At 45.9% G+C, this 15,099-nt stretch overlaps 1 protein-coding gene across 2 annotated transcripts in view; it reads left to right on the top strand.

Annotated features, from left to right (window-relative positions):
* Nucleotides 1-15,099, top strand: part of LOC121637968 (son of sevenless homolog 1-like) — an 80,115-nt gene that overhangs the window by 26,950 nt on the left and 38,066 nt on the right. For both annotated transcript variants that reach the window (XM_041982355.1, XM_041982353.1), the window contains exons 8-9: nt 3,722-3,820; nt 5,373-5,500. In XM_041982355.1, coding sequence (XP_041838289.1) covers nt 3,722-3,820; nt 5,373-5,500 — 227 coding nt within the window. The remainder of the gene's footprint in view (nt 1-3,721; nt 3,821-5,372; nt 5,501-15,099) is intronic.

Raw genomic sequence — 15,099 nt, 5'->3', positions numbered from 1 at the left:
GTTGATATTGTGTGATGAAATCATGCACTTACGACCAAGTTGATATTGCGTGATGAAATCGTGATCTTGTATTTAAATAAAATGACTGCACGGTGGTGTGGTGGTTAGCACCGCAGCCTCACAGCAAGAAGGTCGCCGGTTCGAATCTCGGCTGGGGGGAGGTTCGAACCTTGAGGGTGGTGGCCTTTCTGTGTGGAGTTTGCATGTTCTCCCCGTGTATGCGTGGGTTCTCTCCGGGTTCTCCGGCTTCCTCCCACCGTCCAAAGACATGCATGTTAGGTTAATTGGACACTCTAAATTCTCCGTAGGAGTGAGTGTGTGTGTGAATGGTTGTTTGTCTCTATCTGTGTTGGCCCTGCGACAGACTGGTGACCTGTCCAGGGTGTACCCTGCCTCTCACCTGTTAAAATGCTGGGATAGGCTCCAGCTCACCCGCGACCCGAAATGGAATAAGCGGTCAAGATAATGGATGGATGGATGGACTAAAAAAAAAAAAAAAAAAAAAAAAAATTATATGCACTGCACTAGCACTACATGACAGCCCCTGGGTCCAACTGGACTCAAAAGCGGTCTATCACATAATTATGACGTCCCATCTTGTTTGAATTCATGCTTGTGTTGTTCTTACTCTCAAATGTAAGTCGCTTTGGATAAAAGCGTCTGCTAAATGACTGTAGAATAGAATAGAATAAAATTGTTCAAATCTTTGGCAGACCTCACAGATAGAGGAAGTCCATCCCAAAGTTTTGGTGCCACCACGGCAAAAGCTCTGTCTCCCCAAGGGTCTAACCGAGTCCTTGGGACAACTAACCTCAACTGATTTTCCAACCTCAGTGCCCTACCAGGACGGTGGTGGTGTAGCAGCTCGGACAGATAAGGAGTGGCTAGACCATGTAAACATTTAAAAGTCAAGAGTAAGAGTTTAAAAGAAATTCTAAAAGCAACAGGCAGCCAGTGAAGGGATCGCAGCACTGGCGTAATGTGCTCCTGCCGTCTAGTACCTTTTAGTAAGCGGGCAGCTGAGTTTTCCAAGTTTGAAGAAAATCAGACAAAGTACAGTCCAGTTATGGCATTCGGAAGATAAAAGTGTACACGCGTAAGACTTTATCATTGCAACCTCAGGTCGAGTTGGAGTACTCGATCATAAGTCGGTCATACGTGCACGTAGAAAGCTGAACACATCAATTTCTGATCGATCTGTCCAGAAATGACTGAGTTATAGCTTCCGTTCCCATAACATGGCGAAAGCCCAGAATCCAAGTGTCAGACGTGGTCCAAACTCCCACAACTCGCAGAACTCCCCCATTCCTGAAGGTAGAACGCTCCTTTTCTACTTTGAAGGGAAATTTCAGCTGTGTCACATAAGCAGAAAAAGAACACCAAAGCAAAATCGGCGAGGAGTTGAAAAGCTCCGGACTTTTAAAGATGGCCGCCTTGAGGTTTTTAGCTCATAACTCCAAAATGTCTGGTCCCAGAGAGGAGAGTGAAACTCACAGGACATGTCTGCCAAGGTCCCCTGCGTGTGTCCTGCAAGTTTGAGCCCGATCCGTTCCGAAATGGCCGAGTTATGGCCCTTTGTCCGCGGCTCATAACAGACGGCCCATATTGCGGTATTGCAGGTGTACACCTCCCATTTGAGTGCTCGTGGCTCGGCCGGGCGTTGTCCCAGGGAGATGAAACCCGGTGGCCCGATTCATGTACATCCAAAGAGCGAGTCTTGTCAGTTTCAGCCCCATCCGTCCAGGGGAAACCCACTTTCATTGGTTTCTCAAAAGCCCGCCCTCTGGTGGATCGAGTGCGCAACTTGGAGTGCATCCCCCTCTTTGACGATTTATTTCAGGGTGTCCCTTGGGGGTACGCATGCGCTTGGGTTCCCATAGCCTAGAGGAGACCCGGACGAACGCGTGGACACCAGGCACGCCTCTCTACGCCCTCGGGGGAGCCCGTGGAGGGCACCCGAAAAGTGTCCAAAATCAGTTTTTTGGCCTATTTTGAGGTATAGGCTCGCGTACACTGTTCCGACCGCTTAGGCACTAGGGGGGGTTAGGCTTACTTGCCATTTAGAAGGAAAATGTGGGACTAGAAAAATGTGGGGTCTACTAAAAATTTTAGGTGGTACCTCGGGTGATCTTGTATCTTATTGTTGGCGTAAGGGGCTTTAAAAAGGAAATTAAATTAGGGCTGGGCAATATGAACGAAATCTTATATCTCGATATTTTTTACCTGAATCACGATATACAATATATATCTCAATATATTTTTTTTGGGTCAAGTAACCAAAGAGACAGTTCTAATTTACAGCCTTCAGTGCTAAATACACTTTTATTAAGGATTGGCAGCGCATGTGCATTAAAACAGTTGACTGAAATTAAAGTAGCTTTATATTAAATTAAATGCTCCTAAAACAAAGTGAATGAAAAATACTTTTTAATGACCATGACAAAAATACAGCTGTGCAAAATGCAAAAGAAAAGATGCTTTTAACTCAAAATAAGCTACCTCGATATAAACGATATTCCCTCCTTCTATATTGTGTCTGATAAAGTTTCGATATATTTGAAAACCTCGATATATTGCCCAGCCCTGAATTAAATAATATTTTCTGCAGAGCTCACCCAACTCACAACCTACTCCATTAGCTGCTTGACAGCGCCCCACGATATGGCATCTTTAACATCAGTTTGTTGCCATTTGGTTGTCATAGATCATAGGTAGCTTCGTCTGACATAGCAACTTGCACAACTTGTAATGATGTATGATGGTATAGTGGGGGTATCTCATTTACCCCATTGTTTTAAGGGGCAATAGGTTGGGAAAAGCAAGGGGTAAAAAAAGAAATGGGATTTGACCTTTGTTGCATACAAAGATCTCCCAGCATGCATTTCAGCAAGCAGCATCCAATCACAGTCTCTCTTATCAGATGGGTTTTTCAGTTTTTTCTGGACAAGACAAAACACAGGAAACAAACAAACAAACATCAAACACAAACCTCGGGGCTCCTCTGGGGAGCAGACATGTACTTTCTGTTTTATCAGTTCAGTATTGTGTTCCGTTAAAAGGCTAATTGTAGGCCCAGGTGCAGCAGAGGGTAATTATCTAGCATTTCAATTGAGGCCTATTTTTCTTACCTCGCAAAATCCATGGTGATAAAAAGATTTTTAAAACGTATGAAATAGTCATAATGTGTTGGGATACACATAAAACAGTGGCGTGGATGTCGATGAGAATATATTGTGTGTGTGAAATTTAAATAACAAAAGGCAAAATTAGCTTTGTTTTTCTTGATCAACACAGTTTTTTTTTTTACAAAAAAGGTGTAAAAACCAGAATATGTCAACAATACAATGAAACATTCATACCTATGCTAGGCTCTGACGTTGAAGAGATTTGAAATGAAAAAAGAAAGTAAAGACACAGAGATAGATCCACCTACGTCCTCACGGCCTCCCTCTTACCAAATTTGTCCTTCAGTTCTGAAGTCTAATCTTTGGTTTTTTACTACAGGTCTGATTCTTCTAAAAATGATTTATATTTTACGTTTTTATGACACTTTTATGTGGAGTACTCTTTTGGTACCCAAACACAAAGAGCACAAGTTTTGTGAAAAGGTTCCCTGAGGGTTAAACAGCAGCTCACCCAGTAACAGTAACATTAGGTCATGGTTAAACATATCAATGATGAAGATGATGATGATGAACTGGACTTGTCTCTCTGTTTTCAGTCCATCTGTGAAGGTTTTAAAGAAGCTGTGAAGTATGTTCTACCCCGACTGCTGCTGTCCCCTGTTTACCACTGCCTGCACCTGTTTGACATCCTCAAGGTGAGACATGTACCTGCCCTACACCTGTTTTACACCTGCCATACACGTGTCCTACACCTGTGTTACATGCGTCCTACACCTATTCTACATTTGCCCTACACCTGTGTTACATCTACCCTACACCTGTCCTACACGTATCCTACACCTGCTCTACACATGTCACATATGCCCAACACCTGCCCTGTGTTACACCTGCTCTACACGTGTCCTACACCTGTTTTACATCTGCCCTATGTGTCCTACACCTCCCATACGCCTGCTCTACATGTGCCCTACCCCTGCTCTACACCTACACTACACCTGTTACATCTGCCCTACACGTGTCCTACGACAGCCCTACACCTGTTCTACATGTGTCCTACACCTGTCCTACACCTGTGTTACTCCTGCCCTACACATGTCCTACACCTGCTCTACCCCTGTGTTACATATGCCTTACACCTGCCTTGCCTGTGTCCAACACCTGTGATGCATCTGCCCTACACCTGTCCTACACCTGTCCTACATGTGTCCTACACCTACCCTACACCTGTCCTACACCTGTCCTACACCTACCCTACACCTGTTCTGCGTGTGTCCTACACCTGTTCTACATCTGCCCTACACCTACACCTGCCCTACATCTCTGTTACATCTGCCCTACGTGTGTCCTACACCTGCCCTACACCTGTGTTACATGCGTCCTACACCTGTCCTACACCTGTCCTACACCTGGTCATCAGAGCTGAGGACATGTGATTGATCAGAGAAATATCTGATCATTTCTGTCATACTTTAATAAAACAGCAACGATCAATCAGTGTGCCTGATGTCGGGTGTTTCCTGCCCACCTGCGTATTCACATCATCTGATTGGAAACTGGAGACTTGTTGATCTGTTGCTACAGGAACCAACAGAACCACGTTTTCCAGGCCAGACAAATATTTTCCAGGACCACACCCCTGTTTTCCAGGGCCAGACCCTGTTTTCCAGGAACAGACCCCTGTGTTACAGGACCAGAACTGCGTGGGACTGCTTCTGGTCTGGGACTTTCCACTGAACAGATTTAAGCCTCTTTGTCCCGGCCGAGTTTAATCTCTCAAATACCTCCAGTCATGTTCTGCAGATTATTTCACACATCAGCGGGTTGGGTTAGGGGTCGATTTTTATCCTGATCCAGTTTCCATCTTGGACTCTTGACCCAACATTGACACAGTCCACCAGAACTGCTTTGATCAGGCCCTCTGTTCTGGTTCTGTTCTCTGACATTTCTGAGGGTTTTAGACATGCCTTTGTGAGGCTTAAGTTGGTCTAGAGCTGGTGAAGTCCAGCTCTGGTCCTCTTGGGCCGCAGTCCTGCAGGTTTTAGATGTGCTTCGACCCACCTGAATCAAATTAAATGCCTTTCATTAGTGGCTTGTAGTCCAGTTCTATCCAAACATATTGACCCATAAATCTGATTCAGGTGCTGCAGCAGGAAACATCCAAGACCTACAGGACAGCAGCCCTCCAAGACCGACTCCAGGTATAGACACCTGTTCAAGTGCTACTGATGTTTCTCTGTGTTTCCGTAGCAACTGGAAGAGAAGAGTCAGGATGAGGAGGATAAAGACTGTCTGAAGCAGGCGATCACAGCTCTGCTGAACCTGCAGAGCAGCATGGAGAGGATCTGCTCCAGGAGCCTGGCCAAGAGGAGGCTCAGGTACGCAGCACACCTGTACACCCCTGTACACTCATCTGTATGTGGACCATGGTGGTGAGCAGGGTGCCACCCAGGGCTCAATCAGGGCTCTGAACCAAAGAATAGAACTCTAGGTTCTGAACCAGTTCTACAGAATTCATCAGATGTATTCAGTTGGGTCATGATGAAACGGTCAGCAACCTCTGGTCTGATGGGATGAATGAAACACACAGTTGGATCAGAACTAGAACCTGGTCCTGCCTCTCATACTGCGGGGTTCAGAACCAGGACCTGGTCCTGCCTCTCATACTGCAGGGATCAGAACCAGAACCTGGTCCTGCCTGTCTCCTGCAGCAGTCTATTCCAACAACAGCTCTCTATGTGGGACTCCTCCCATCATCCATTTCCCTTTGGACAAAAATAAACCAGGATTTGGGGGGGAGGGAGGGAAGTGGCGTCATATTGTGGGCGGAGCTTCTTAGCAGCTTATTGTTCTGTGTTAGAAGAAAGAGATCAGAGCTGCAGCAAAAAACCGAAGAAAGACTAGACTTCAGAACTGGAAAGTGAGAAATATGGTGGGAGAGAGGCCATGAGGACGTAGGTGGATCCGTCTCTTTGTCTTTTTTTTCCTCTTTCTGGTGGTGGTGGGGGGTCGGTCGAGGTTCAGGTTCAGGTTCTAATCTGTGAATGTGTTTGCTGGTGAGATCAGGCTTGGCGGGGTTCTGTTGTAAGCTGCCCCCCCAGCTAGGAGGAAGGACGCGGTAGGACCGACTCTGGAGCCCCGAGCCTCTGGAGCCGTCAGATCAGGATTAAGTTGATCTGGATCAGAATCCTGGATGCTAACATGTTAACACATGAGGTCAAAGGTCATCTCAGCATCTGATGGTCACATGATTCTGACATGACACAGTGGGAGGAGCTAAAGTTTAATTTGCTGTAAACTTTCCACCAGACATTGTGGTCACATGACCACAAAGATCTGTGTGTGTGTGTGTGTGTGTGCGCGTGTGTGTGTGTGTGCGTGTGTGTGCACAGCTAACGTACACGTTTAGTGCTCAGTCACGTTCTGCTGCTTTATCAAACAACTGAACTGACCAATGAGAGGCCGGCAGTAGCCATCGTGTATAAAATATGTTGTTACCTGGTTAACTGGTGACCTGAGGACCTGGTAAACATGGTAACTTCTAACCTGGTTATCAGTTGAAAAGTGATATCTGAGATTTGATATCTGCCGTTACCAATCTGATACCGATCCAGAAAAACAGCATTGAATTACCAAGCAAAATCCGTCTCGGGTGGAAAAGACTGAGAGCTTTCTTTGTGCAAAGCAACATCAGACTTGACTTTAAAATGTCCTGAATTACTTATTTAACAACTGTGCACCAGTACCGCTATCTTAAGAAAACTTTAACCATCTTAAATGAGCTTCACAGGCTCGGTCAAACACGTAAAAATAGAAGAAAACCTCTGGTTCGGTCAGAGCCAGCAGGAGTATAAGATCCAATGTATCATACCACGTTTATTTATATAGCACTTTAAAAATAAAAACCAAAAGGAGACAATACAATCTAAAGATAAAGCTACGTCAAACTCACACTGGGTTAAAGTTCAAAGAATAAAAGTGTGTTTTCAAAGATTTAAACACATCGACTGAAGGTCTCGAGGACACCCTGGACGGACTACATCTCGCAGCTTGCTGGCGAATGCCTCGGGATCCCCCGGACGAACTGGTAAATGTAACCGGGGAGACGGAAGTCTGGCTTTCCCTGCTTAAACACCTGCTGATGATGGATGGATGGATGGATGGATGAATGGATGGATGGATGATTGTCGGATGGATAGATGGATGGATGATGGTTGGATGGATGGATGGATGAATGAAGATAGATGGATGGATGATAGAAGATAGATTGATGGATGGATGGATGAAAGAAGATAGATGAATGGATGATGGATGGATGATGGTTGGATGATGGATGGATGATGGTTGGATGGATGGATGGATGGATGATAGAAGATAGATGAATGGATGATGGATGGATGGATGATGGTTGGATGATGGATGGATGATACTTGGATGATGGATGAGGATGGTTGGATGATGGTTGGATGATGGAGGATGGATAGATGATGGATGATGGATGATGGTTGGATGATAGAGGTTGGATGGATGATGGAGGATGGATGGATGATGGTTGGATGGATGATGGAGGATAGTTCAAGGATGGATGGATGATGGAGGATTGATGGATGATGGTTGGATGGATGATGTAAGAAGGTTGGATGATGGATGGATGGATGATTGTTGGATGGATAGATGGATGGATGATGGTTGGATGGATGGATGGATGGATGGATGATAGAAGATAGATGCATGAATGATGGTTGGATGATAGAAGATAGATGGATGGATGATGGATGGATGATGGTTGGATGATGGATGGATGATGGTTGGATGATAGACAATGGATGGTGGATGGAGGATGGTTGGATGATGGAGGATGGATGATTGTTGGATGGATAGATGGATGGATGATGGTTGGATGGATGGATGGATGGATGGATGGATGATAGAAGATAGATGCATGGATGATGATTGGATGATGGATGGATGATGGTTGGATGATAGAGGATGGTTGGATGGATGGATGGATGATGGTTGGATGATAGAGGTTGGATGGATTATGGAGGATGGTTGGATAAATGGATGGATGGATGGATGATGGAGGATGGTTGGAGGATGATGGATGGATGGATGGATGGATGATAGAGGATGGATGGATGATGGATTATGGTTGGATGGATAGATGGATGATAGAAGATAGATGCATGGATGATGGTTGGATGATAGAAGATAGATGGATGATGGTTTGATGATAGACGATGGATGATGGATGGAGGATGGTTGGATGCTGGTTGGATGATGGATGATGATTGGATGGATGATGGAGGATGGTTGGATGATGGATGGATGATGGTTGGATGATAGAGGATGGATGGATGGATGGATGGATGATGGTTGGATGATAGAGGTTGGATGGATGATGGAGGATGGATGGATGGATGGATGATGGATGGATGGCTGGATGATGGAGGATGGATGGATGATAGAAGATAGATGAATGGATGATGGATGGATGGATGATAGAAGATAGATGGATGGATGATAGTTGGATGATGGATGGATGATACTTGGATGATGGATGAGGATGGTTGGATGATGGTTGGATGATGGAGGATGGATAGATGATGGTTGGATGATGGATGGATGGATGGATGATGGATGGATGATGGTTGGATGATGGAGGATGGATGGATGATGGTTGGATGGATGGATGATGGAGGATGGTTGGATGATGGATGATGGAGTATGGTTGGGGAATGGTTGGATGATGGATGGATGATGGAGGATGGATGGATGATGGTTGGATGGAGTGTGGTTGGATGATGGATGGATGATGGAGGATGGATGGATGATGGTTGGATGGATGGATGATGGAGGATGGTTGGATGATGGATGGATGGAGTATGGTTGGGGAATGGTTGGATGATGGATGGATGATGGAGGATGGATGGATGATGGTTGGATGGAGTATGGTTGGATGATGGATGGATGGATGATGGATGGATGATGGTTGGATGATGGATGGATGGATGGATGATGGATCTAGGTTACTTGACAAGGTCTGTAGGTCTTCGAACCTTTTGCTCTTCGAAGTCAGATGCGACGCTCCTCCACTTTTCTTTCAGCTTATATGGAAGCTTACTGACGATGACGCGCATGTTGGCTTCCACGTATTTGGAATCTGTCACTGCGTTGCTGCAGCTGGTGAGGAAGAGCATGTTAGGGTTAGTTAGTGCTTCACCGTCATCTTCCTTTATAGCAGGCCAACTTAAAGCCGGATTTATGTAGGCGGCAGATGTGCAATACTCATTTCCAGAATGTTCTTTCAGGAGTTTTTTGCCTGGCAGTAACCATGCTCTTCATCCATATGTAAACAACTCCGTATTCACTCCACTGGTGTACTGCTCCAAAAAATAAAGGCCATCCTTATAGCTGTCTGTTTTACTCTCTACACCATGTTCGAATGCTCTGATAGAGTCTGAAGTCCACATGGTGGGGACGTGGTCAAGTTTTGAGGTGGAAGAGTATAAATCCTTTGTTGCTTGGCCGGGAACTCTGTTATATCATCGGGTTCCAGGCCCCATGGTTCCTCTGACTGTAGAACCGCAGGTGGTGGGTTAGTTCTCGACTCTGTGCACTCACATTGTAAAACAACTGACTCGTCAAACTTCTGCAGAACTGAGTTTAGCATCTGCAGCTGCTGAAGCAGTTTGAGTCTCCTGCTCTTCTTTATCAGCTTTAATCATAGCCTGTTTTTGCTTTAGTGCTACTGGCTGTGATAAAAGTGCTCTTAGGCGTGCTGAAGATACTGAACTACAGCTTGCTTTAGATCTTCTGGACCTTTTAGATGCAGAACAGATGTACTATCAGAACACTTTCATCCACTTTCTTAGCTTCTTCCTTACGTTGTTGCGCATTCTTTCCCCACCCATCCACCTGTTGGGTAAAGTATTTAAATGAATTTGGCTCAAACTAATCCTGCTGATCCATGTTCGTGTCTTCTTCTGACATACACTGCTGAAATAGTCCTTTAACAGAAATATTCCGCTCACAAAACTCTCCAAACAGCTCATTGAACTCACCTCTCAACTAGTTTTCCACCAGTTCCACACTGCTGTCATCATCCGTTAGCTGAAGCATCTCTTTCTTTTTTGTCTCAGTGCTTTTCCTTGCTTCCTGTCTTCTGTAATCTTCTCCACAGCCTTCACTCTAGCTTTTTCTTGCCGTTTTCCCATTGTGGCTGGATGTGTATCATCTTCCATGGTTCTTTGAGAAGTGATATCAGCCTTTTTTCTCTTAGCCTTTGCTAGCAAAACACAGTGAGGCTTTGTCCACACGGCACTGGAGCAGGTGTGAAAACTAGGAGAAAGGCTTCACCATCCCCACAAAACTGCTGTAGTACATACTACCAGGCTACGATGACTAAAGAGTAACCCTCCAGAGCTAGAAGCAGACATAGCGCGTGTGCAGATAAAGACGTATCTGCCTGCTCCTGCTGGTGATGGTACAGCAGCGCTGTGGTGTATCAGCCGTGCATTGTGGTGCTGAAGCTGCACACCAGCCAAGACTGTCTGCAGCAGCACAACACAGCTGGTCACCGACACCATGATTCTTGTTGTGTTTGGAGCGTGCTCATCACACTGACGTCATGTCCTCTAGCGGTGTGGCGACGCCGTCCTCACAGGACCACCGGCGGTGGAGGTCTCAAACCGATCCACCTTGGTACCTGCTTTTAGATATGATTGGGTTCATGGAGGCTAACCTCTGGCTTCGTGGGGATGAAAGGGTGGTTTGCTGAAATACTTTTGTGGTTTTACTGCAGTTCGGCGTTGTGCACACAAAGCACAACGCCGAAGTGAGTAGTTCACACAAAGTAAACTATTTGCTTTGCACACGAAGCAAATAGTTCATAAGCCGTTAACAGATCGTTTGCTGTTAATTAGCATAAAATTGCGCTACTCATGAAGCCTTTCCACTTACTGCAGACTTCCTTGAACAGCTGATAAAAGCAGGGCTCTTGTCAAATCCTTTAAAAACGCTTTTCCAACCCGTAGTTTTCAGTTCGACAGCCAGAGGTGGACCAGCAGGAGCAGGTTTTCTTATTATGTTGTAACCCTAACCCCCCGTTGCTGCTCAGAAGCGTACTAGCTGTTAGTCATTTACACGTGTCTCTCATGCCGATTAATTATCCAGATCACTGCTTGATTCCTTAAGTTTCATAAAAATATAAAAAGACTTTTCTGGATAACAATTAAATACCAAGACACAGTAAGAAAACCGTGTGCTTTCACAGCTAATAAAGTCCAGAAAACACACTTCACACCCTGACTGCATTCTTAAAGGGACAGTTCACAAAACCAGGGAAAGCAGTAGCTCCTCCTTTATTACAGATTTAACTCCAATTTCATTTAAATGTCCAATGTAAATACTTTTGATTTACTGTTTAACATAGCAAGGAATAACTAAAAAAATACCACCAACGAAGAAAAATATTAAAATGAGTTTGCCAGGTTTGCAGGAAAAACGGGAAAATTTCAGGCATAGACGCGAATGGTGATTAATAATTTCTTTTTTCATTCATTTTCTGTACCACTTCGTCCCGGGTTGAGGGGAAGCCGGAGCCTATCCGAGCAATTAGCAGGTACACCTGGACAGGTGGCCAGTGCATCACATATTGATTCATTTGCAGCTAATTATGTAACACCACCTGTTCTCTTGGACATTAAAAACCTTCTCAGATAACTATTTTTCTAAAACACTGAGTCCATTTACTTCGAAGTCAGTTACCTGGGAGTAATCAGATTACTGTAATATTCTGAGAACAACACAGTGTTTCCCAGATTCCCAGCCAGGAACGCTTCATCAGGACGACTTAATTGTCCTGATGAAACGTTTCATCCAGCAGAGTCGCTCTAAATGTTCTGAAAGTTCACGTCTCAGACACGTGCTGATGTTAATAAAGCCTACAAAGAATACTGGATCCATTTAAACCAGAATACGATCCAGCTTGATCAGTCGCCGTGACGACCATCTATCCATGTATGGGGTATGCTTCCATCTGCTCCTGAGAGAATCTAGAAAACTCTCAACTTTCTGTCTGATTTCCAGCTGGTTGACATGTTTTCATGTGCACTCTGTCTTCTGATGGAAGCCTGTGTGTGTGCACGTGTGTGTGGGTGCTGACTCCCGTGGACACAGAGAGCAGCTATGACATGTCGTCATGGAAACCAGATAAACAGCATGAGACTGTTTTCTGTTGGATAAAAGGATGACGTGGAAACCTGTTCTAGAGGAAATGTGGCTTTAAGTGACCATGTCGAATTTATTTTGAAGTACATACGTGTGTTAGCATTAGCGTTAGCTGCTAATGTGAGAGCTCGCTGTCTTAGCGTTAGCTGCTAATGTGAGAGCTCGCTGTCTTAGCGTTAGCTGCTAATGTGAGAGCTCGCTATCTTAGCGTTAGCTGCTAATGTGAGAGCTCGCTGTCTTAGCATTAGCTGCTAATGTGAGAGCTCGTTGTCTTAGCGTTAGCTGCTAATGTGAGAGCTCGCTGTCTTAGCGTTAGCTGATAATGTGAGAGCTCGCTGTCTTAGCGTTAGCTGCTAATGTGAGAGCTCGCTGTCTTAGCGTTAGCTGCTAATGTGAGAGCTCGCTGTCTTAGCGTTAGCTGCAAATGTAAGAGCTCGCTGTCTTAGCGTTAGTTGCTAATGTGAGAGCTTGCGGTCTTACCGTTAGCTGCTAGTGTGAGGAGTAATAAGTTGCTAAAGAAATCATAGTTATAATTCACACCGTTGAATGAAAACATCTGAATGTGACATCATCTCGGCAAGAGAAGCTGATTGGACGGAGGCGACACAGGAAAGCAGGTGTGTGTGTATATATGCTAAGATCTTGCTGACCCTCGGTAAGTCACGCAATAGTAGGGTCACATTACTGGAAAAGAGGAGGTATAAAAAAAAATAATCTCCAAGTTTATGAATCGCTAATGGATTTATTAAATTTAAATAGATCTTGCTGATCTTGGCCCACTGGGGCCTGTGCCCCGGGACTGTGGGGGGCTCTTGCTGGGGCTCTCCTCTGCCGCCCTTCGGGACTCCAGCCCAGCCCCACCCGGTGAGTGATTGTGGGTGCGGCACGGGGGAGGGTGTGAGTGTGGGGTTATATGGGGTGCAGATTGGAGTAGGTGGGGAGTCGGGGGAGGGGGCCGATAGCACCCTGGTTCCCGGGGTGTGCAGCTGGAACATCGGGGTGTGTGCTGGCCTACGCTGGGTGGCTGTCTGGGGGGGCCTGGTCCTCCTAGGCATGTTGCGGGCCCTCTGCCTTTGGGGGGTGGGGCGGCCGCCTCTGGGTTCCTGGGGCCCTGGGCCCTTCACTTGGGCTGCCCTGGGTGGCCGGTCCCTGGCGGGGCCGGCGGCTGCTGATCTTGGCCCACTGGGGCCTGTGCCCCGGAACCGTGGGGGGCTCTTGCTGGGGCTCTCCTCTGCCGCCCTTCGGGTGGGGCTGGAGTCGTCTTTGTGGTGAGGTGGCTTGGGTTGGTGCTCCGGGTCTGCTGCTGAGGGCCCGGCCCAGGCCCTGGTCTGCCTCTGGCCTCCGTGGAGGCGTGGTCGCATTTGCATGATCTCACTCACCACTCTTCATCACTGATCACTCCTCTTCCTCATGCTCTGCATGCTGACACAGTCACTGAGTTGTCTAGTGGGTTTTTAATATAAGCGATAATTATTAAATTTTTTTTTTGTATTTTTCCTGTGAGTTAGTATCTGGTCGCTGTTATGTGTTTTTGATTTGGTTATTATTTAAAAACTCTTAATGACTGGCAGCCCTGTTTTTTTTTCTGTGTGTGTGTTTCTGTTTTTGTAAAAGTTGTAGGAAACTTTCTGGTGTGTTCATGTACAGGTGTAACAGTTTGTTGTCTGGTGATGGTGTGGATTGAAGGGTCGTTTCCTTCTGTCTGTGATCTTTTTGTCTGCTTTCTTCTTTCCCTTTTGCTCTTTTTGCCATTTTCCATCTTTTTCTGTCCCCTCCGGTCAGGTCCAGCAAGATTACATAGATTCCGTGAGTCAAAGTAAATAAATAAATAAATTAATCACATTATCAGGAGGAGCCTTACCCATAGGCCTCCCCTTGGCAGAGCAAATTTGTTCAGCACGATACAGAAACCAAATTATCATTTTGCTGCTATGATGCTGGACAGGACAAGTTAAAAAAAAAAAAAAAAAAAAAAAAAAAATTTAAATAGATCTTTTTTTAACCCAGGCCTAGTCACTAATGTGCGTGGCTACAGTATAGTGCGACGTCCTCTGTCTCCACCTCTAGCCCATCTGTCTCCTGAGACGTCCTTTACCTCTGTTTGTGGTAGTATGGTCCCGTTCTAGGTCCATCTATGGTTTGGTTCTGGTTCCAGGTCTGTCTGCAGTCTGGTTCCGGTTCCAGGTCTGTCTGCAGTCTGGTTCCAGTTCCAGGTCTGTCTGCAGTCTGGTTCCAGTTCCAGGTCCATCTACGGTTTGGTTCTGGTTCCAGGTCCGTCTACGGTTTGGTTCTGGTTCCAGGTCCGTCTGCAGTCTGGTTCAGGTTCCAGGTCCATCTACAGTTTGGTTCTGGTTCCAGGTCCGTCTGCAGTCTGGTTCCGGTTCCAGGTCCGTCTGCAGTCTGGTTCCGGGTTCCAGATCCATCCACGGTTTGGTTCTGGTTCCAGGTCCGTCTACGGTTTGGTTCTGGTTCCAGGTCCGTCTGCAGTCTGGTTCCGGGTTCCAGGTCCGTCTACGGTCTGGTTCCAGTTCCAGATCCATCTACGGTTTGGTTCTGGTTCCAGGTCCGTCTACGGTTTGGTTCTGGTTCCAGGTCCTTCTGCAGTCTGGTTCTGGTAGCTGCTCACATTTAGATTAAAGGGACATTTCTCAGTGGTAACTGTCAGGTGATGATGTCACAGACATAACAATGATGTCACTGTGTCTTTATGTGACAGTACGGTGGTTTGTCGGTGCTGAAGGTGACC

The sequence above is a fragment of the Melanotaenia boesemani genome, chromosome 4, assembly GCF_017639745.1.
Source record: "Melanotaenia boesemani isolate fMelBoe1 chromosome 4, fMelBoe1.pri, whole genome shotgun sequence".
NCBI lineage: Eukaryota > Metazoa > Chordata > Actinopteri > Atheriniformes > Melanotaeniidae > Melanotaenia > Melanotaenia boesemani.
Note: the sequence above shows the minus strand (reverse complement) of the source record. Positions and strands in the feature narration are given on the sequence as shown.